Source organism: Pristis pectinata, chromosome 4, assembly GCF_009764475.1.
Source record: "Pristis pectinata isolate sPriPec2 chromosome 4, sPriPec2.1.pri, whole genome shotgun sequence".
Taxonomy (NCBI): Eukaryota; Metazoa; Chordata; class Chondrichthyes; order Rhinopristiformes; family Pristidae; genus Pristis; species Pristis pectinata.
The window spans coordinates 42,694,980-42,716,616 of NC_067408.1; the positions used below are offsets into that span (position 1 = coordinate 42,694,980).

At 41.2% G+C, this 21,637-nt stretch overlaps 1 protein-coding gene across 2 annotated transcripts in view; it reads left to right on the forward strand.

Annotated features, from left to right (window-relative positions):
• Nucleotides 1–21,637, forward strand: part of cpeb4b (cytoplasmic polyadenylation element binding protein 4b) — a 71,678-nt gene that overhangs the window by 37,450 nt on the left and 12,591 nt on the right. For both annotated transcript variants that reach the window (XM_052013712.1, XM_052013713.1), the window contains 4 exons: nucleotides 11,873–12,046; nucleotides 12,459–12,548; nucleotides 15,101–15,219; nucleotides 15,709–15,823. In XM_052013712.1, coding sequence (XP_051869672.1) covers nucleotides 11,873–12,046; nucleotides 12,459–12,548; nucleotides 15,101–15,219; nucleotides 15,709–15,823 — 498 coding nt within the window. The remainder of the gene's footprint in view (nucleotides 1–11,872; nucleotides 12,047–12,458; nucleotides 12,549–15,100; nucleotides 15,220–15,708; nucleotides 15,824–21,637) is intronic.

The window sequence follows — 21,637 nt, forward strand, 5'->3', positions numbered from 1 at the left end:
GGAGTGTTTGGCTCTGGATGGTGAAAAGAGAAGAGTTAAAAGGAGAGATGTTGCATGGAAAGTCACTGAAGAGCAGTTGGTATTTTTGAGAGTAAACTAAGGGGTCAGGGATAAAATGATCCCTTTTGTATCCTGAAAAAGGAGGGAAAGAGTCTGGAATTTTGTGGAAGGCTATGGAAATGAGTGGATAATCTCTCTTGTAGAGTCTGGTGGGGTGGAAGGTGAGGACTAGGAGAATCCTGTCCTAGTTATACAACACAGACCCTTTAAACTCAACTTGTACATGCTGACCAAGATGTCTATCTGAGCTAGTCCCATTTGCCTGTTTGGCCCATATCCCTCTAAACCTTTTTCTATCCATGTACTTGTCCAAATGTCTTTTAAACATTGTAATTGCACCTGCCTCTACTGCTATCTCTGGCAACTTGTTCCACATACCCATCATTCTCTGGAAAAACTTGCCCCTCAGGTCACTTTAAAATTTTCCCCTCACCTTAAATCTATACCCTCTAGTTTTAGACTCCCCTACCCTGAGGAATAGACTGACCATTCACCTTGCCTATGCCCCTTGTGATTTTGTATAAGGTCACCCCTCTGCCTCCTATGCTCCAGGGTAAAAAGCCCCAGCCTATAGAGTCTCTGCTTGTAGCTCAAGTCCTAGGAACGACCTTGTGAATCCTTTTGGCACCCATTCCTGCTTAATGACATCCTTCCTATAGCTAGGCAACCAGAATTGCACACAATACTCCAAATGCGGTCTTGCCAACATCTTGTATAATTGTAATATGATGTCCCAACTCCTGTACTCAAAGCCCTGACTGAAGGCAAGTGTGCCAAATGCTGCCTTCACCCTGTCTACCAGTGTTGTCGCTTTCAGGGAACGATGTACTTGTACCTCTAGGTCTCTCTGTTCCTCAACACACTTCACGGTCCTGCCATTTACCTTGCAAGTCCAACCCTGGTTTCTTACCAAAATGCAACAAATTCACACTTGTCCAAGATGTCAGAGTTAAATTCTGGTGTAAGGAGAGGAAATGGAATGGAAGTGTGCAAAATGGAGCAGATGTAGTTGAGAATCCTGTCAACTTAGTGGCAGAGATGCCAGAGTTGAGAGAAAAAGGAAGGTGTCTCAGAAGCATTGGTGTGAAGAATGTCATCATCAGAACAGATGCAACGGAGGAGAAATTAAGGAAACTGGGAAGCAGAGCAGAAGAAGGTGCAGTCAAAATGAGTGTCTGTGGGCCTGTGATCCAGACTGTTTGTTTGTGAACATTTCACCAGCTACCTATTATGTGTGTAATTGTGACACACGAAGAATTTCCTTTTATGCAGTCTCTATTTGTATGGAAATATTATCTACCTCCTAAAGAAAATCTCCAATTACTTGGCTAGATTTTATTTGCCATTCCTTCAATTAACTTTGCTTTGGTAACTTTGATTTCTTCTGTTGCTGTTTATTCCACCAAGTGCTCTTGTTACTGTGTACTTGTGTTTCAACATTATGAATGTAGTTTTCCATTGGTAAATTGGTTTATTATTATGTGTACTGTGGTACAGTGAAAACTTGCTTTGCACACCATTCTTATTAATCTTGAATGTTGACCAAATGGAATTGCAGATTTAATTTTTCATTAACTGTATCTACAAATGTACTTCCCTATTCACTATTCAAGCATGCCTGCTTCCTTTATGTACAATATTTTTAAAAGGAGGTACTAGCTATCGGCAGTATTACTGCCATTGAAAGCATTTTTCATAACTTGAAGTCTTAAGTAAAACGTAAGAAAATATTGCTAGTAGCAACATTATTTCTATGCCATTGCATCAGCAGCAAAATCGATGGCAAATTTGCATTCAAACGATCCACATGTATAATTGCACACTATATTGGGATAAAGATTGGCACAAAACTTAATCAAGATTTATTAGAAATGTACAGTGAATCAGCTGTGATTTTTAAGTTTGGAGGACATCTTAAGCATGCTGACATCAAGAATACCCAATTATAGAAAGTGTTTATTCTGCTGCAGCAACATCTGGTTTATATATAAAAAAAATAAATTCAGTATCAATGATGTACTTGTACTTGTATTTAAAATAAAAAGGAAGTGAAGAATCAAGACTGCAGATTTAATTTACACAAAGCCAATCATTCTTGTAATTCTCTAAATACCTTTGAGCACAATCAGTTCTGATATCCATTAATCTTTGTAACTTATCTATTGTTTTTCAAAGCTATCTGCTATTGTCATAATCTGCATTATGTACACTTTTAATTTCTGTACAGTAAGAATAAAAATGAACATCAAAAGTAATTTAAAACTTCCATCAAAAGATGCATTTGTTGGACTGTAGTCAAAATGGTATCACCTCTACATGAGGGTTGTATAGATATTAATTTTCTAGGCTTTCCTGGTGAAAATGAGATGAAAAAACTTTATTTGGGGGTGGGGGAGTGCAGAAGGAAGAGGAGAAAAGTATTCAAGAACCACCTTAATATTAGTGTACATCAGTTTGTACTGTGGTCAAATCTTATAGTTGCAATTCATATGATTTGGCTGCAAAATGAGCAGGAGGATGCAATTGAGGAAGACCTCAAATGTTTCCTCCTGGATTATTTTTGATTACTCCCTTCTCCCCCACCCCCCCCCCACACCCACCACAAAACACAACCCTGAGAAAATGGTTTCTCACTTAAATCCCTTAATCACTTTGATCACTTGGTTAAACCTCACCTGTCTAGGAATATAAGCAAAGTGAAAACTTTTCTCCATAATGAACCATTTTTGGCCTGATGCCTTTTGTGTTGCTCCCAAGGTTAGCGTGATCTAGAAAATGAATCATTAAATTATGAGTGACACATTTTTGTGCACTGCCTGATTCAGTTTTGATGAGAAATCTCAGAACTTGAATTTGTTGTGAGTTTTATAACTTCTGAGGCTTTCTCTTTAATACCTCTGTTTGACTGAATTAAAGGGCTAACTTTAATGGGGTAAGATGACACCAAAGTGGAACCAAAGAAGCAATTTTAAAGAGGATTATCTAGGTAAAGCAGGGATCTTCCCCTGCAGGAGGAAAGTTAAGAGAATCAAAGCCAGAGTTCCTTGGGATAACAAAAGTAAAAGGAATAACTCCAGAAGTAACCAGGGTATCTAGAAGAAGCTGAAAGGAAGTTGACAAGGAACAAAGCTAAAAGGATGAGAAAAGGTGACAGTTAACATAGCTGGGAATCCAGGATGTCTTTACTATCAAAATACTTAGCAAGAGGGGGGCTGGAGTTGATTCTGGCTAAAGAAGGTGGTCTATCTAGAGAGGCAGAAAGCATAGCTGGAACATTTAAGCATTTTGTATTCATCTTAAACACTGAAGAGTGGTGCTAAAATCTCAAAGGGGAAACTGTTGAAGTTAGTGGGTGAAAGTTGATGTTGAGACATTCCAGAAAGGCTGGCATGTTCTGAATAAAAGTCTGAATGGAATGCATCTCCCAATGCAATCTAGAATACAGCTGAGTCCAGCAGAAGGACTTGCATTAATCTTGTACTGTTCCTTCATGGACCAGCAAACACTAATGTAATGCCATTGTTCAGAAACTGGTGTAAGGACTCATCAAGCAACTACAGACTAATTATTTTAGTCTCTGTAATGGGGAAGATTTTAGAAACAATCTGAGAACTTTCAATAAGTGCGAACCTGCATGATTTGTCAATGGCAACTGACAAATCTGAGTTTTTTTTTGAGTTAATTGAGGATGAAGGGAATGCAGTAGATGTACCTACATTGAGATGCTGGTTAGCAAAGATGAAACCCATGGAATTAAAGAATTTCTAGCAGCATGGATAGGAAATTGGATTAAAGTCAAAAACTGTGGAATAACTTTTTCCAAATTTGTCATTGGAAGATGGTGTTTCCCGGAGGTCAGTATTTGGACCAATTTATATAGACATGGATGCTTGGTAAAATTTCCAGATTTGAAAGTAATGTACAAAACATGAATGGTAAATAAGGTAGTAATTGATGTAGTAAATTAAGGTTGTAAACAATGGCAGATGAAATTTAAGACGTGTTAGACTTTAGCAGAGGGAATAAGATGTAAAGGGAAAGTTCCAAAGGGTGTACGAGAATAGAAAGACCCAGGAGTATTTATGCAGAAATCCATAAGTGGTGAGGCATGTGGTTAATAAAGCACAAATGGGATCCTGGGATTCAGCCCACCAAGTCAATGTCAACCGTCAAGTACCTATGTATGCTTATCCCATTTACCAGCACTTGGTCTGTAGCATACTCTGCCTTGGCAATTCAAGTGTTCCATCTAAATACTTGAATGTTGTGAAAGGCCTCCATCTTTTCAGGCATTGTGTTCCAGATTGTAATCACCCTCTGGATGAACAAATTTTTCCTTGGATTCCCTCTTCTTGCTCCTCTCATTAAAGCTATGCCTGTTGGTCTTAGCCACCTCAGTGTTGAATGCACTAATTTTCCTGCAAATGGAACATTGTGTCCATTTCTGGTCGCCACATTTTGGGAAAGATGGACACTGGAGACAGTTCAGGAGAGATTTACTAGAATGACTCCAAAGGAGAGAGATTGTGGCTTTCAGTTAGAAAGGAGAAGCTTGGGTGGTTTTCTTGGAGCTAAGAAGGTTCAGAGGAAATTTGATTGAAATATATAGAATAATGACTCATGTAAATGGGATGAAAAGAGAGAAGCTGTTCTCATTAGCAGGTGGTTGTAAGACTTGGGGATGCAGCTAAAATTTTGGCCAAAACATGCAAAGGATTACAAGGACAAACATCTTTTATTTGTTGTTAGGATCTGGAATTGACTGCCTTTAAGGGTGGTGGGAACTAATTTGATGCTGTTAAATGAGAATTGGATTAGTATCTGAGAGCAAATAATTTGCAGGAATGTGGTAAAATAGAAGAGAGGTAGCTCTACCAATGAGCCAAATGGTCTTGTGCTAAAATAATTGCGTGATTCTATGAAAAGGGTAAATGAAATTACAGGTCAATCATGACTAAAGGAGCTGGATGGTCTGTGTTCAACAGTAGGGGAGACAAATCTGAAGAAATTCAACAAAGCAATTGTAGGAGAGTGTTGCATGAATTTGAGGGGAAAAGGAAGATGTGAAAAAGAGGATCATTTTATGAACCATGAGGATCAAGAATGGTGTTTTTGAGGATGGGAATACAAGCTGTCCCAGGGTTATGAATGCTTGACTTACAGACACCCATTTGTATGAGCAAGCTCCCATAATACTAATAACTTCAAAAGTCTGATGTACATATGTTTGTTCCTATGAACAGCAGAACTACTTTTCTCTCTCCACTTGTAGTAATTATTCTTTTTTTTAATCAGAGATGTGTGCTTTTCATGCTATTCATGATGGTATGTGGAGATATGGTTACCATAATAGTGATTGTTTTCTGTGTTTTCCAACTTATGGACAAAATCAACTGATGGATGTCTGTTTAAAAATAAAGAACCTACATTAGGGTTAGGGTAACCCGGGTCAGCTTGTAATAGTAGTTTTTAAATGGAGAGGGACAGTATCTGAAGAGAAGAAATCATTTACTGTCAGCAGCCAGAGCTACAAGAAGGAAAATTAGTGGTCAATGGAACTCTGAGCCTTGCGAAGAGATAGAATGGCAAAACGTAAATTCAAGACTGACTAGCTTTGGCTCTGGTACCAAAGAAAATGGGGGAAGCAACATAAATGACTAAATGGATTGCCTTGATCAAAGTGATAAAAGAATTGAACTTTTTACACTTGATGGAGGTACGGTAAGAGGAGCCAGGAAAGAAGGGTTTAAGGAGACTAATGGACAGAAGAACTGCCGGTTCATCTTTACTGTCCACTACAATGTATAATAAAGGACAATTTACTGTTCTTTATTATACATTGCTTTAATAAAGGATAGTGAGGTCCAGTGGCATTTAATGTAGTCCAGCCAAATGTGATGATGAATGACAATATCACTGGTGTATCAAATATGCTTGGATCTGCTTTCCTTAACTGCATATGATGCTTGACCATATTAGCAAATTGGGTAAGTCTGCATAGAATAGAGGTTATAACAATGTGAAAGAGGCATTGTGTAATATGAAAAGTTTAATGTATGAAATAAAGTTTTAATTTTAAATCTATAGGAGGCCATGAAAATTACTTGGGGAACCCCCATTTTGCGTTCTTTTGAAAGTTAATATTTGGTAACTTGGTCTTTAAATTTGCAAGTAAAAATGTATTCTCTGAGGGCAACACAACTGTTGTGGGTTTCATTTTGCATATCCTGAAGCTTACAGAATGTTTTAAAAAGCATTCAAGCTTTTTTCAGGTTGAAATGTCTTGCAAAACATTTGTTTCTTATCACTTGGTGTCCTGGACAAGAGGACACCCAGTGCTAGCAGCTACAGTAATTATCTTGGCTGTCTTGCGGGAAAGAGGTTAATCTAATCGTGAAAGGGAAAATGTTTTGAAAAGCCAAAATGTTTGTTCTGGTGAAGAATCAATAAACAAATGAGTAAGTGGTAACATTATTCAATCATTTCATTGATAAAACTCCTCTTGGGAAATTTGTCAAGAGTACCAATCAGTACATTCATTTTAAGCAGTTATAGTTATGATTGGATTTTTTTTTGTTTTCCAAGAGGATATAAACTGTATAAATATTGTCCCATAATAGAATCCCCAAGTTATTAATCATCTCTAGATCTAAATCATTCTTTTGAATTCAATAATTTTAGCATTAACATTGTTGTACCTTAAAACCCATAAACAATTCCTATTTCATAACATTGTGAAGTGTGATTTTTTTTTAATATTTGAAGGCTTTTTTTCCAGAAAGTTGCATAAAAATAACTTGTCTATAGAGCTAATAAGGTAGGATGGCTTCCCAATGTGCATTATAGCTGTGTAAATTAAATAGACTTTTGTAAGAAGCAACAGTGAACTGTTGAGTTGAAGGAGGAAAGGAAGAATGGAGTCTTTACAAAGGATTTCTTTTGGACAGTATTGGATAGTTTGATGCAATATAGCAGAGGTAGGACAGTAGAGAGAAAAATGGCCTAAAAATTAAGCTGAGTCACCCTATGTTTATATACTGCACACAATGCAATTTCAATTTTTAAAACATCACAAAGGAAAATCTGGCACTTGCATTTCCAGATTCTCTTTTGTGCCTGGGTGTCAAACGTACATTTGCACAGAGGTGTCTGGAGATGCTGTGTAATTCTTATATTTGGCTCATGTATGCATGGCCTGAGAAAAATGCAGGATAATCATTTAGAAGCAAGCCTTGCACTTCATTAGCTACTTGTATTGATATTTAAAAGGGGAGTAACCCAATGCTGCAGAGTCTAATACTGGGATTGCACCTCTGGTTGATCCTTTGCATCTACCACAACAAATCCTGTGAATCTTTCCTTGCCAGTGTACCGCAACAATCAATCACTTACACATGCATATGTGCATATGCAGCTACCATTATTTAAAAGCTGGAAAATGCTGGAAAGACTCAGCAGGTCAGGTGACATCTGTGGAAAGAGAAACAGTTAAATTTTTTAGGTCCTGGACTCTTCAGAATGAAAAAAGGTAAGTTAGTTTTTAGTGTCAGACAATGTAGGGTAATGATGAGTAGAAGAAAGGAATAACTCCAACAGGATGAGACCAAATGACAACGTTGCAGATCATTATTATGTTTCTTTGTTTGTGGAATGTGCTGCTAATAGTAATGCTGTGTGACATGGCCAGCAGCTCTTTCTAAAGCAGCATGGAGACTATGGAGTAAATGGGTTGTGTCATAAGTTTACTATGATTATATTTGGAAGCTTGGGAGGGGAGGAGATAGAGCAAGGAAGAACTGCATACTTTTACAAATTATTCCTATGTAATGATTCTCATTTCAGTTTCTCACCACAATGTACTCAAACTGGCCACTGCTGCCCTCAAGAGTAGCAAGTGATCTCGTCAGCACCTCTCGTATCCTAAGGACAAGATATTATAGATATCTTAATGATAATGGCAATATTGAGTACAGTCTTTATTCTAAAATAATGAACACCTAAATTGTGTATTGTATTTTATCCTTATTTACCATACTTTAATGGCAGTTTGACCAGTCTAATTTCGGTAGATTTATTTAATTTTTTTCCCCTATTATTAAGGGTGTTGCTTTCTCTAAAATATTTTTCATGAAAGTTAGTGTCCTCAAATATAAATTTTAGGAGCTTCGAAGAGATTGTCACTACATGAGACCTAAAAGTGATAGAGGTTATAAGTCTCATTATGCCTATGCTGCTCCTTTGGTAGAACAGTTAATCCTTCTCCCCTATTCATGCGTAGACCCACGTGCCTCTGTTTTGGCGCTGCCATTATCAATATACAACTTCACAATAATTCTCCTTATTTATTCTACCAAAGGGTTTCTAATCACATTCTTTTGAATAAATATATATAAGGAGCAGTAGCAGGCCACTCAGCTCTTCACTCCTGCTCCAAAGTTTAATAAGGACACAGCTGATCTTATTGTAAACTCAACTTTACATTTCCACCTACTCATGGTAACCTTTCCCCATCTTGCTTATCAAGTATGTGCTGTATCTGCCTCCGTCTTAAAAATATTCAAAGGCTTTCACTATCTTTTGTGCAAGAACATTCCAAAGATTCATGCCTCTCCAGGAGAAAATATTTTGCCTCATCTCAGTCTTAAATGAGTAACCCCTTATTTTTAAACTAGATTTTCCAAAAAGAGAAATAGTCCTACCACATCCATCCTGTTAAAACCCGTCAGGATTTTTTTATTTTTCAATCATGTCCCCTGTCACTCTTCTGAACTCCCCAGTGGATACAAATCTAGCTTGTCCAAACTTTCTTCCTAAGACAGTGCACTGATTACAGGTATTAATCTGGTAAACCTTTCCTGAACCACTTCAAATTCATTAACATCCTTTCTTAAGTAAGAAAAACAACATTGTACACAGTTTTCCAGATGGGGTCTTTCCAATGCCCTATATATCTGAAGCATTACCTCTCTACTTTTGCATTCACTTTCCCTTGCAATAAATTATAACATTCTTTTAGCTTGCCTCATTATTTGCTCTACCTGCATACTAGGCTTTTGTGACTTGTGCACCAGAACACCCAGGTCCCTCTGCATTTCAGAGTTCTGCAATCTCTCATCATTTAGATACTTTAGATAATTTAGATGATTTTCTTTTTACTTGCCAAAATGAACAATTTTGTATTTCCCCACATTATATTTCATTTGCTAGAACTTTACCCACTCATTTAACCTGCCTATATCCCTTTGTAGCCTCCTTATGCCCTCTTCACAACTTAGTTTCCTACTTTGTGTTCTCAGCACATTATAACTGATTTAATTTGTTATGCATCCTTCCAATTCAGTTTTTCTGTTCTTGTGTTTATTTCATTCATTTAATATCATCTGCAGACTTAAATTATACTATCTTCAATCATGCCCAAGTCATTAAGTCATAACAAAAAGAGGGACTATCACTGTAAACATCGCTCCAGTCTGGAAAAACAAGTCTTTTTCACTGGTCACAGCTTAGTGTTGCAAAGCCAATTTTGTACCCATGTTACCAATATCCCTTTAATAACCCATGGCATTAATTTGCTAACAAATCTCCAAGTGATAACTTTGTCAAACATATTAATTTCATCAACTCGCTTCATCACTACTTCAGAGACCACCATTTGTCTTCAGAAAATACCATTTGTAGTTTTCTGAAGTTTCTCCACATGGCATTAGGTTGACTGGTCTGAGGTTTATCCATTTACCCTATTTTTTTTCAATAGGCTTCCGGCACTTCTAAAACCAAAGAGGATTAAAAGATTGCGTCTATAACCTCCACAACTTCCACCCTTAATTCCTTCAATAACCTGTGATAAATCCCATCTCTGCCAGGTGACTTTCTCCATTTAAGAGGCCAATCTTTTAATCATTTCTGACTTGAGCACACTAGGTATTTGCAGCAGCAGTGTGCTCATGAAAAATTTCAGCCAAGGGTCTGCCAATGCAGACTGTACCTCCAGAGGTCTCAGGCATTATTAAAAGGTTGTGGCACTGTTTTAGGGGATCAAAACATGCCATATGGGACTGAGACCATTGAGAAAGAGAGGTTAGTAATTGTAGGCCTATTTGGGAGCTGCAGATGATCTGCAATCAAAGCTCTATTGTTAGTGGAATTGCTGGGTTGGAGGGAAGATTGGAGATAAGAGCCTTGGCAGTTTGGGACCTGGACCAAAAACAAGGTTGAGTGAAAATTGGTAGTAGAGGATATGAGTGTTGGCAGATAGGTCCTGGTATCCCTGGGGAGAGATGGGGAAATTATCCTTGTAGGATAAAAGTATTCAAAAGTAAATGTTCAGGGAGCAATTCAGGATGAGGACATGGAGAAATTTATTAACCTAGAAAGTAGTGAATCTTCTGAATTCTCTACCCAGGAGGGTTGTGAAGGCTTGAGCGCTGCTACCCAAAAGTAACCCATTTTCTCTCCCAATTCTTATGAAGGGTCCTGAACCTGAATCATTTAATGTTTCTTATTCCACAGATGCTGTCTAACCCGCTGAGTGTTTCCAGCATTATCTGTTTTATTTCAGATTTCTAGCATCTGTAGTTTTTCCATTTATGAATGAGGTAAGTTGGTGCATGTCTGATTTGGAAGTCACATTAGATGGGCAATCGCAATACATACTGGGAAATGCCTAGCCAAAATTCCAGAGTGATGTGAAAGCAGCCGGAAATGGTCTGAATTACATTGTGCTCCAAGGTGAACGTGGTACGTGATCTAATTTCTAGGTGCTTCTCTTTATCCATTTTCAATATAATCCCAAATCACCATTGCTTCCTTTATTCTACATTGGCAATATTCTCTTTTAAAGATATCTCTTATCCCCTCAAATCATGCCCTGTGCATCTAGAAGATCACCTTTCTGGTCCCGAATTAACTCCACCCTTCCTTTAACTAATTTGTTTGAATTCTCCTAGATTGTTCTTTATGTGAGTGGCCTAATCAATTCTTAAAATCTTCTGATTCCTATTATTTCCTTTTAAAATTTTTTCTATAATATTTCTTGCATTTCATTATGAGTCTTTTCATTATTCAGGACACCACAAATATCACAATCCTCGTTTGTTCAGTTTCATTTTAAACTCTTATCTGGGAGCTCTACCTTTGGGTGCTTTTTTTCCTATCATGTGAGTATGTTCACTCCGGTACTTAAACTATCTCCTCTTTAAAGGCCACTCCCTTACCACCTCCACAAGGGACAAACATAATTTTTAGTTAATCCTTTGAATTGTTTTAGTTTATATACATCTTTGTTTTTGTGTTCATAAATATATTTATTCATTTAGAAACTTTAGGAGTTATGGTATAGTGAAGTTTAGGAATATTTCTTCATGTTAAGAACACTTTATACAAGAAAAACATTCAGCATTCAGGTGGCTTTAACAGCTGACTAAATTGTAGGCATGGTTTAGCCAGCTGTTGGTACTTTTTTCCAGTCAGCATTAACTATAGGATTTTATGCAATAGAACTTGAAAAAGATTCTGTCAAATCTTTACCACAAATATTAACCTTTATTTAGGTACAGATGGCCAGTTATGTAAGCCAATTTATTTTTATTCCATAGCTCTATTTGCTTAACTTTGATGTACTTCCAAACTTGACCCATCAAGTTCCGGTGTGAAAAAAGTACAGATTTCAACGTTCACTATTAAAAAGATGCAATTAAAGGCAATCACAGAAGAAGTGGATAAGGTTCTTAGGTGGCTAAGTCTGAACAAAAACTTCCTTAAAAAGAAATATCTGTGTATCTTTTCTAACCATTTAATATTTGGTTTCATCCAGGTCATTCATCCCTCTTCCCAGTTGAAGATGGTTTCCTTGATGATGGACGTGGGGATCAAACTCTTCATAGTGGCTTAAGTTCTCCTCATTGCTTTCCTCACCAAAATGGTGAACGAGTAGAACGGTATTCCCGCAAAGTATTTGTTGGTGGTCTGCCACCTGATATTGATGAAGGTAAGGTTACAGTTTTAAAATTGTTTTGTACAAATCTGAAACAAAAGGTACAAAAAAGTTTAAATGGATCTGAGTGGCTGGCCACCTGCATCATTATAAGCTTAAGATAAGAATCGCCTCCTTTTTGTTATAAACACAAGATGAGAAAATCAGTTATTTTACTTGGAAAAGTAAATGCAGGAATATTTAGCGATTGTCTGCACTGCACATTTACCTAAACTATGTTATAATGCATAATGAAATGTGAGAGACATCCTCGCGTACATGTCAACTTAGCAGTTTCTGGGCCCAAACACTGTGCATGATTTTATTATATGTTTCCTTCCATGTTTGTAAATGAGGAGTATAGTTGATTTGAGCCAAAAACAAAATCTATCATCAGTAAGATACTGAATGAACTTTATTCAAACAGATGAAATCACAGCTAGTTTTCGTCGTTTTGGTTCCCTGGTTGTTGATTGGCCTCACAAAGCAGAGAGCAAGTCATATTTTCCACCGAAAGGTAAGCCAAATTGTATCTAACATTCAATTTTGCTTTTGATTTGATAGTAATAATAGTATAATTGAGAAAAATCTAAAATTGTCCAGTATACTTTTTGTTTGAACATTTAGCATGTGTAATGGAAAAAGAGCTGATGATAAGAATAAGGTTTTTGTCTTTTTAAACAAAAAGGCTCTTTAATTAGTTTTTGTGTAAATATTGCCAAAGGTAACACATGATTTAAAAGGACTATGACAAAAACTTGTTACCATGGTGTCAGTTTGTAAGAATATTTTCTGGAATTTTGCTTGCAACATGATGAGTAAGGCTGTATGTTTGAGGACAGCACCAAAAGTTTAAGAACCATAGAGTCATACAGCACAGAAACAGGCCCTTAGGGTCCACTGTTTCCATGCCAACCATCATCTATCTATCTATATTAATCCCAAAAAGGAGGTTTAAAGGAAGACTTAACGTATCTATTGAAATACAGGGTGCTTCGATGGATCAATTAGGTATTGGTGATGTGAAGTGAATTACAAAAAGTGAAATACAGTTACAGCTGATCCCACCAGGATCGTAATTCTGACTGCACAGCAGCTCTGGGATCTACATGAATTTCATGTAAATGGAGTTTCAAGTTTGTACAGTTTTATTCTAAGAAATATAAAGCATTTGGTGGCCACAGTATTAACAAGATTTGAGAAACAGTTTTACTAAAATGCTTTCCCTTCTTTCTGAGTTTGGATGGGGTACACAGTGGTGATCACAAAAATCCAAACGCTTGAGGTAAAAATTGATATTTTTCAGCATAAGTTAGTGTGCAATGATAATATAGTAAGCAATGAAATAGTTCATATCCAATTAGACACTGGGTCAGGACTTTGCTGAATTCATAGGTACATCTTTATAGTTATCTCTGGTAGCCACTTCTAACTGATGACCTTTGATATATCAATGGGACCTAATTGCTATTGTCAAATATGTATACCACATTGGGCAGTTGATTCCCCTCAAGTTTTCGTTGCATGAGTAGTGATTACTAGTTCCCACCAAAATTTTGAGAGGCATGTGGAGTATGAATACATATCTTGACTCCACAGCACTACCCACAGCTATTGTTAGCCAGGGATTTGTCTCTGAGGACTTACTACCAGTAACAGGCAGCAGGGAGAGTGAACTTCTACCTCAGAATGTAGTTATAAAGAAGGGAATTTTAAATGTGATGTGCTGAGAGAATGGGAGCCACTGTGGCAGCAAGACCACGGTGAATATATTAACAGTACTCAAATTCTTGTCAAATTCATGGTGAGTAAATGTTTGCTCCTCAATGACCTATGAAATTAAAGAAGCACTATGCACTGGAGAGTTGCTTAAAAATAGATGGGAACCATGAAGTGTTTTAGGAGGGGTTTAAAACATTCCCATGTTGTTTTTAGTCATGTCCTCGATGTTAACAGGATGTCCGGGGCATTGTCTATGATGAGCAATGTCTCTTTTCAGGTTCTTTGCACAATATTGTTAAAGAAGGGGAAGAGAGGGAGAGAAGTAATGAAATATAACCTTGGCAAAGCACCACTGTCAGGTTTTTTTTGTCAGATCACCACAACACTGGGAAATTAGCCTTTGAAAATCCCTTGAGAACCCTTAGATTCTCCCAGTGGTAGACTAATATAGAAGCTTATTTTTATAATCATCATCAGCATTGCCTCTGTGTTGCCATGAAGTCTGGAGAAGTTCTCTCATTCCTCAAGATGAAAGTATATGAAGGCATTATCTTCCAAAAGGGCCCCCATCTCACCTACATTAAACACTTGATCAGGAGAGTGGCCATTTTATTTGTTTCAGCTCCTTGGGAAAATTTCTGCTGCTCTAGGTTCTGCAGAAGGTGAATATTATCAGGATTTGCATGTTTCTAGGCTAGCGTTGAACATATCAGCATTTTCAGAAGATCTGTCTGCCTCCCTGCACTCTTTCTTGCTAAAATAATTTGGCTTTTTCCTGGATCATCATGAAACTCAGAGGTGTTGAGTTCTGAGTTTCATGATGATGAGGTGTATACTGTGAGTTCCTCTAAGCATATGATTAAACTTTTCTTCTATTCCTCCCTGGAGGAACACTTTGGGCACTAAGTTTTATTTTTCTTCGTTTTTAAGGATTGTTTGCATCATTGACGCTACAAGATTTAACAAATGGCTTATGAGTACCAAACAATATATAGCTTATTTTCAATATAAATAAAATTTCATTTCAACATGTATTGCTTATAGAACCATTCCGAATAGGGAGTAGCAGTTTTCTGGCTTTCTAGAGGTCTGAGAATAGCTAGTGATGACTGTCAGAGTTCAATTTTTAGGTCCTGAATAGACTCTATAAAGGTTCATTTATTAATTTTTTGAAGGATTTTTATTCTGCTGAAATGAAGTATGGTAAATGCGTCCTCAAAAAACTAGAATAATTACCTGCAATAATCATCATACTATTGCATAATTTGTGCTCCTAAAATCTACATTCCCATAATGTTCAAAACACTAGTTGAGATGAATCAACTTAGTCTTTGTCTTCTTCTGCAGGCTATGCATTTCTGCTGTTTCAGGAGGAAGGTTCTGTACAAGCTTTAATTGATGCTTGCATTGAAGAGGAGGGAAAGCTGTATCTTTGTGTGTCAAGTCCAACTATCAAGGATAAACCAGTAAGCAGATATGTATTTAATAACAAAAGTAATCAAATCTCAATATAGTTAACAATTAGGAAGAGAGTTGGATTGCGTTTTGTTTGTCCTTTGATAGGAACTCTAGCTATATTGCTCTACAAATGTCCCTTTTTATAAATGCGATTGAGTTTTCAGGCGAATCTTATTTGCCTTTGGCCATGAAACCAATATCACTATCTACATTATATAAGCTCACCTATTTACTCCAATAACATTGTAGTCACATTTCTAAGTACAGAGAAAAGAAAATAGTCAAGAAGAAAAACCACAAGGCTGTTGTAAAAATAATCATCTCATTAAAAATATAAAAAAGCTGAATTCCAGTTTGTAGTCAAATGCCACAAGTGATGTCTTTGCTTAATTTCCAATGTTTCATTGGACTATTTGGGTATATGAAGGGATCTATATATTTTGTCATCTTGTTTTGGAAGCTCAAGGAGTCTTAAATGTACATAATTTTAAATGCAGGTTCAGATACGCCCATGGAATCTCAATGACAGTGATTTTGTAATGGATGGTTCTCAGCCACTTGATCCACGGAAGACTATTTTTGTAGGTGGTGTTCCCAGACCTCTTAGAGCTGGTAAGCTAAAATATCAATGAAGTGCTCTAATTATACAGAGCTGTTTCTATTCTTATTTAGAACTAGTTTATCTCACAAAGGATTCAATATATTGTGGCGACTCACCGTCTAGTTGGGCGAACCGGCTCGGCAGTCGGGTCGCGCGGCGTCGGAGCGACGAGGCCCAAGATGGCGGCGGGCCTCGTCTTTCCGAGCGACGGGGAGAACCCGCGCGCGGGAAAGTCCTGATGACGTAGGACTTACGTCATTGCCGGTTTTTTGGGCGGGAGTTTTTCTCCCTTAAAGGGCCCGCACAAGGCGGGAAAATAAACCAGTTCTGTTTGGCAATCCTCCGAGTAGAGTCTTGTTTTATTCCGCGGTAGCAACCGCTACATTGGTGACCCCGACGGTCCAAACGGCTTTTGGACCTGCGAAATGGACGACAGCGCAGCAGCCAACGCAGTGGCCCTCAAGCTGCCCACCTTTTGGACACTTCGGCCCAGCGTCTGGTTTGACCAGGCCGAAGCGCAATTCCACCTTCGGCAGATCACCTCCGACTCCACGAAGTACTACCATGTGGTTAGCTCTCTGGACCAGGAGACAGCCGCCCAGGTTGGAGACTTCATCCAGTCGCCTCCGGAGGAAGATAAGTACCCGGCTTTCAAAGATCTTTTGATCCGGACCTTCGGCCTCTCCCGTCGTCAGCGCGCCGCCTGCCTGCTTCATCTGGATGGCCTGGGGGACAGATCCCCATCCGCCCTAATGAATGAGATGCTGGCATTGGCCGAGGGACACAAGCCATGCCTGATGTTCGAACAGGCCTTCCTCGAACAGCTCCCCGATGACATCCACTTGTTGTTAGCTGATGCCGACTTCAGCAACCCCCGTGAGGTGGCCGCCCGGGCAGATGTCCTGTGGAGGGCCAAGCGCGAGAGCGGTTCGTCCGTCAGTCAAATCACCAGGCCGCGAGCCCAACGCCTGCCTCGCCCGGCCCCAGCAACTGAGCAGCCACGCCCCAGGAACGCAGACGACGACACGGGTGACCAGCTGTGCTTCTACCATCAGAGGTGGGGTGCGGAGGCCCGTCGATGCCGCCCACCCTGCAAGTTTCAGGGAAACGCCAGGGCCAGCCGCCGCTGATGGCTACGGCGGCTGGCCGCCGACAGAGCCTCCTCTTCGTTCAGGACAAGAAATCTGGACGGCGTTTCCTCGTTGATACTGGAGCGGAGGTCAGTATTTTGCCCCCGATAGGCCGCGACACTCGTGACAGGCCACCAGGTCCTCTACTCAATGCCGCCAACGGTACAACGATACGGTCTTTCGGCACCCGTACGCTTCAATTACACTTTGGCGGCAGCCGTTTTACCTGGACCTTTACCCTTGCCACCGTCGCCCGACCACTCCTAGGTGCCGATTTCCTTCGGGCCCACAACCTGTTAGTCGACCTGCGAAGGAAGCGGTTAGTCCACTCTAGCACTCTCCGGACCTATCCCCTGGGAGAAATCAGCCCACCAGCCCCGCGCCTGGACTCCATTACCCTTTCTGGCGACGATTTCGCCAAGCTCCTAGCCGAATTCCCATCGATTTTGGCACCTTCGTTTACAAATTCTCGGCCCGCACATGGGGTACGACACCACATCATTACCACAGGGCCACCCCTTCATGCCAGAGCACGACGATTACCTCCAGACAAGCTCCGCCTGGCAAAGGAAGAGTTCCATCACATGGAGGAGCTGGGGATTGTTCGCAGGTCAGACAGCCCCTGGGCCTCCCCCCTGCACATGGTCCCCAAAGCCACCGGAGGGTGGAGGCCCTGCGGCGACTACCGCAGGCTGAATGACGCCACCACCCCGGACCGCTATCCCATCCCTCACATCCAGGACTTCGCAGCGAACTTACACGGGGCCCGCATCTTTTCCAAAGTGGACCTCGTTAGGGGATACCACCAAATCCCGGTCCATCCGGATGACGTCCCCAAAACTGCGATTATCACCCCATTCGGCCTGTTCGAATTCCTTCGGATGCCGTTCGGCCTTAAGAACGCCGCGCAGACCTTCCAGCGGCTGATGGACGCAGTAGGCCGAGACCTGGACTTCGTGTTCATTTACTTGGACGACATACTGATCGCCAGCCGTAACCGCCAGGAACACCTTTCCCACCTCCGCCAGCTGTATTCCCGCCTCCGCGATTTCGGCCTCACGATTAACCCGTCCAAGTGCCAATTCGGACTTGACTCTATCGATTTCCTCGGCCACAAAATCACCAGCGATGGGGCAACACCCCTACCCGCCAAGGTGGATGCTATCCGCCATTTTGCCCGCCCCGACACAGTCAAAGGCCTACAGGAATTCCTTGGGATGGTCAACTTTTACCATCGTTTCATCCCTGCAGCAGCCCGTATCATGCGCCCTCTGTTCTCGCTGCTGGCTGGTAAGGGCAAGGACATCACCTGGACTGACGAGGCTGCGGCTGCTTTCGTTAAGGCCAAAGACGCCCTGGCAGACGCCACGATGCTGGTACACCCTAGGACTGACGTCCCGACTGCCCTCACGGTAGACGCGTCCAACACCGCGGTGGGTGGGGTACTGGAACAGCTACTCGAAGGCCGCTGGCAACCCTTGGCATTTTTCAGCAAACACCTTAGACCGCCCGAACTGAAGTACAGCGCTTTTGATCGGGAACTTCTAGCGCTGTATCTGGCGGTCCGGCATTTCCGATACTTTCTAGAAGGCAGGCCTTTCACCGCTTTCACCGATCATAAGCCTCTGTCCTTTGCCTTCTCCAAAGTCTCCGATCCCTGGTCAGCTCGTCAGCAGAGACATTTATCCTACATTTCCGAGTTCACAACTGACATCCAACATGTCTCCGGAAAGGATAATGTCGTTGCTGATGCACTTTCCAGACCAACCATCCACAACCTATCCTTGGGTGTCGACTTCACGGCCCTGGCTGACGCACAGCAAGCCGACGACGAACTGCCCAGCTACAGAACCGCAGTCTCGGGTCTGCAGCTCCGAGATTTCTTGGTTGGTCCAGGTCAGCGGACCCTACTTTGCGACGTTGCGACTGGTCAGCCCCGCCCTATTGTCCCTGCAGCCTGGCGGAGACGCGTTTTTGACTCGGTACATGGGTTGGCGCACCCATCCATCAGATCTACTGTCCGACTGGTCGCCAGCAAGTTTGTCTGGCATGGCCTGCGCAAACAGGTCAGTGAGTGGGCCAGGACTTGTCTGCACTGCCAGACGTCAAAAATCCAGCGACACACCAAGGTCCCACCACAGCAGTTCGAGCCTACCCGTAGGAGGTTCGACCACATACACGTCGACCTCGTGGGCCCTCTGCCGGTTTCAAGAGGAGCCCGGTACCTCCTTACCATCGTGGACCGGTTCACGAGGTGGCCTGAGGCAACCCCCCTGACTGACATCACAACTGCTTCCTGCGCCCGAGCGCTGCTCACAACTTGGGTCTCACGTTTTGGCGTTCCGGCCCACATCACTTCAGACAGAGGCACCCAATTCACTTCCAGTCTCTGGGCTGCATTAGCGAACCTGCTAGGGACGCAGCTGCACACCACCACGGCCTACCATCCTCAATCAAACGGGTTGGTGGAACGTTTTCACCGCCATCTAAAATCGGCCTTGATGGCCCGCCTGAAGGGTCCTAACTGGGTTGACGAGCTGCCTTGGGTCCTGCTCGGCATACGCACTGCCCCCAAAGACGACCTCCGCACTTCGTCAGCTGAGCTTGTATACGGGGCGCCACTAGTTGTCCCCGGGGATTTCATACCTGCCCTTCAGGACCAAGGGGAACAACCCCCAGCAGTTCTACAAAGACTGCGCGAGAAGCTCAGCGCCTTGGCCCCGATTCCCACCTCATGGCACGGTCAAGCCCCATCCTGCCAGCCCAAGGAACTACGGAACTGTAAGTTTGTTTTTGTTCGCAGGGGCACACCTCGGGCGCCATTGCAACGACCATATGAGGGACCGTTCCGAGTCATACGGAATAACGGATCCACTTTTATTTTGGACATTGGAGGCAGGGAACAGGTTTTCACGGCGGACCGCCTCAAACCGGCCCATTTGGATCTGCAACAGCCTGTCGAGGTTGCCACGCCACGACGCAGAGGCCGCCCCCCTAAGCGGCAGCTGGCACAGCCCACGGACCTTGGGGACTGTCTCGCCGGTTCTGGGGGGGGGTTGTGTGGCGACTCACCGTCTAGTCGGGTGAACCGGCTCGGCAGTCGGGTCGCGCGGCGTCGGAGCGACGAGGCCCAAGATGGCGGCGGGCCTCGTCTTTCCGAGCGACGGGGAGAACCCGCGCGCGGGAAAGTCCTGATGACGTAGGACTTACGTCATTGCCGGTTTTTTGGGCGGGAGTTTTTCTCCCTTAAAGGGCCCGCACAAGGCGGGAAAATAAACCAGTTCTGTTTGGCAATCCTCTGAGTAGAGTCTTGTTTTATTCTGCGGTAGCAACCGCTACAATATGGAATTGAGATGAAGAGATAGGTATAATTGGACCAAGTATTTCATTCCCATTTTAAAGACTTATGAAATACCATCCTAAAGAACACTTTGTATATGGTTCGCTGAAACTAGTACATTCTAGAGTAAAATAATTAGCTTTAAGTCTAACTTTGCAGCTGCAGGATGCTGTTTAAATTTCTAGAATAATGTCTATTCACATTGATGCAAAGATCTAAACAGTTAAAAATGTATTTTTCTTTTGCATTTTGTTTATAATTGTTTATAATTTATTTTGAGTATATAGAACTGTTGGAATGACACAAAATATCATTTATATTAGTGCTGCTTGAACATGTTAAATTGATTTGATAATTTTAAAACAACATAGTTAAAGGCTAATTTATGTGGTGCTTTACTTGGCAATGATCATATTTAATAATTATCAGGGTTTTTTTTGTTAATGGTAGGGTAAGGAGCACATTCTACACAGATCAACCTAGGAGTCTCTTAGATCTCCAAAGAATGTTTGGCTGCATAACCTCTAGCATTACATGTTACATGAAACAGAAAAAAGGTTATCAATTAATTGAACATCAGATTAAAATAGGCTGTATTTGTACATCATATATTAAATACATTAAAGATAAATCTACCATATACATTACAATTGGTAATCAGATAAAAGAAATAAAAAGCAAACCAATGAAAAAGGTAATTGGGAACATTAAAAGCCTGGCCAAAGAGGTAAGTTTCAAGGGAATCTTGAGAGAGCTAGAGACTTTGGAAAGAAATTCCACGACTTGGGCCAAGAAGACTGAATGGAAAAATCGTCATAGGTTACAAGCGAGTTGGTAAGGTGCAAAGTCAGATCAGAATGGCAGAATTCTGGAAAGATTGAAAGCTGAAGTCTCAACTTGTTTTTAATCTGAAAATGAAAACATTGAATTTGAGCTATTTGGGCCCAATGTTAGTCGCTAGGGATATGAGTGATGAGTGGGACTTGATGCATGATAGTATATGGATTTTTAATGATCTGGACTATGTAGACTGGAAGTTGAGAAGTCATCCAACAAGTCATTGTTGTTTCTCATCTCCACCAAAATCTCACCACAGTCTAATATAGTAATAATGCAGGTTAGAAAAGCAGTTAATAATGCAAAGCCACCAAGTTTTGCGTTCCAGGAATATAGATTCAAAAGTAATGAAGTTGGGCAAAATTTGTTAGATGCATCCAGGAGGGTTTCTTGACACAATATGTAGATAGTCCAACTAGGGAAGGGGCCATACTAGACCTTGTATTGGGAAAGGGGTCTGGCCAGGTGATCAGTGTTTCAGTAGGAGACCATTTTAGGAACAGTGATAATAATTTCTT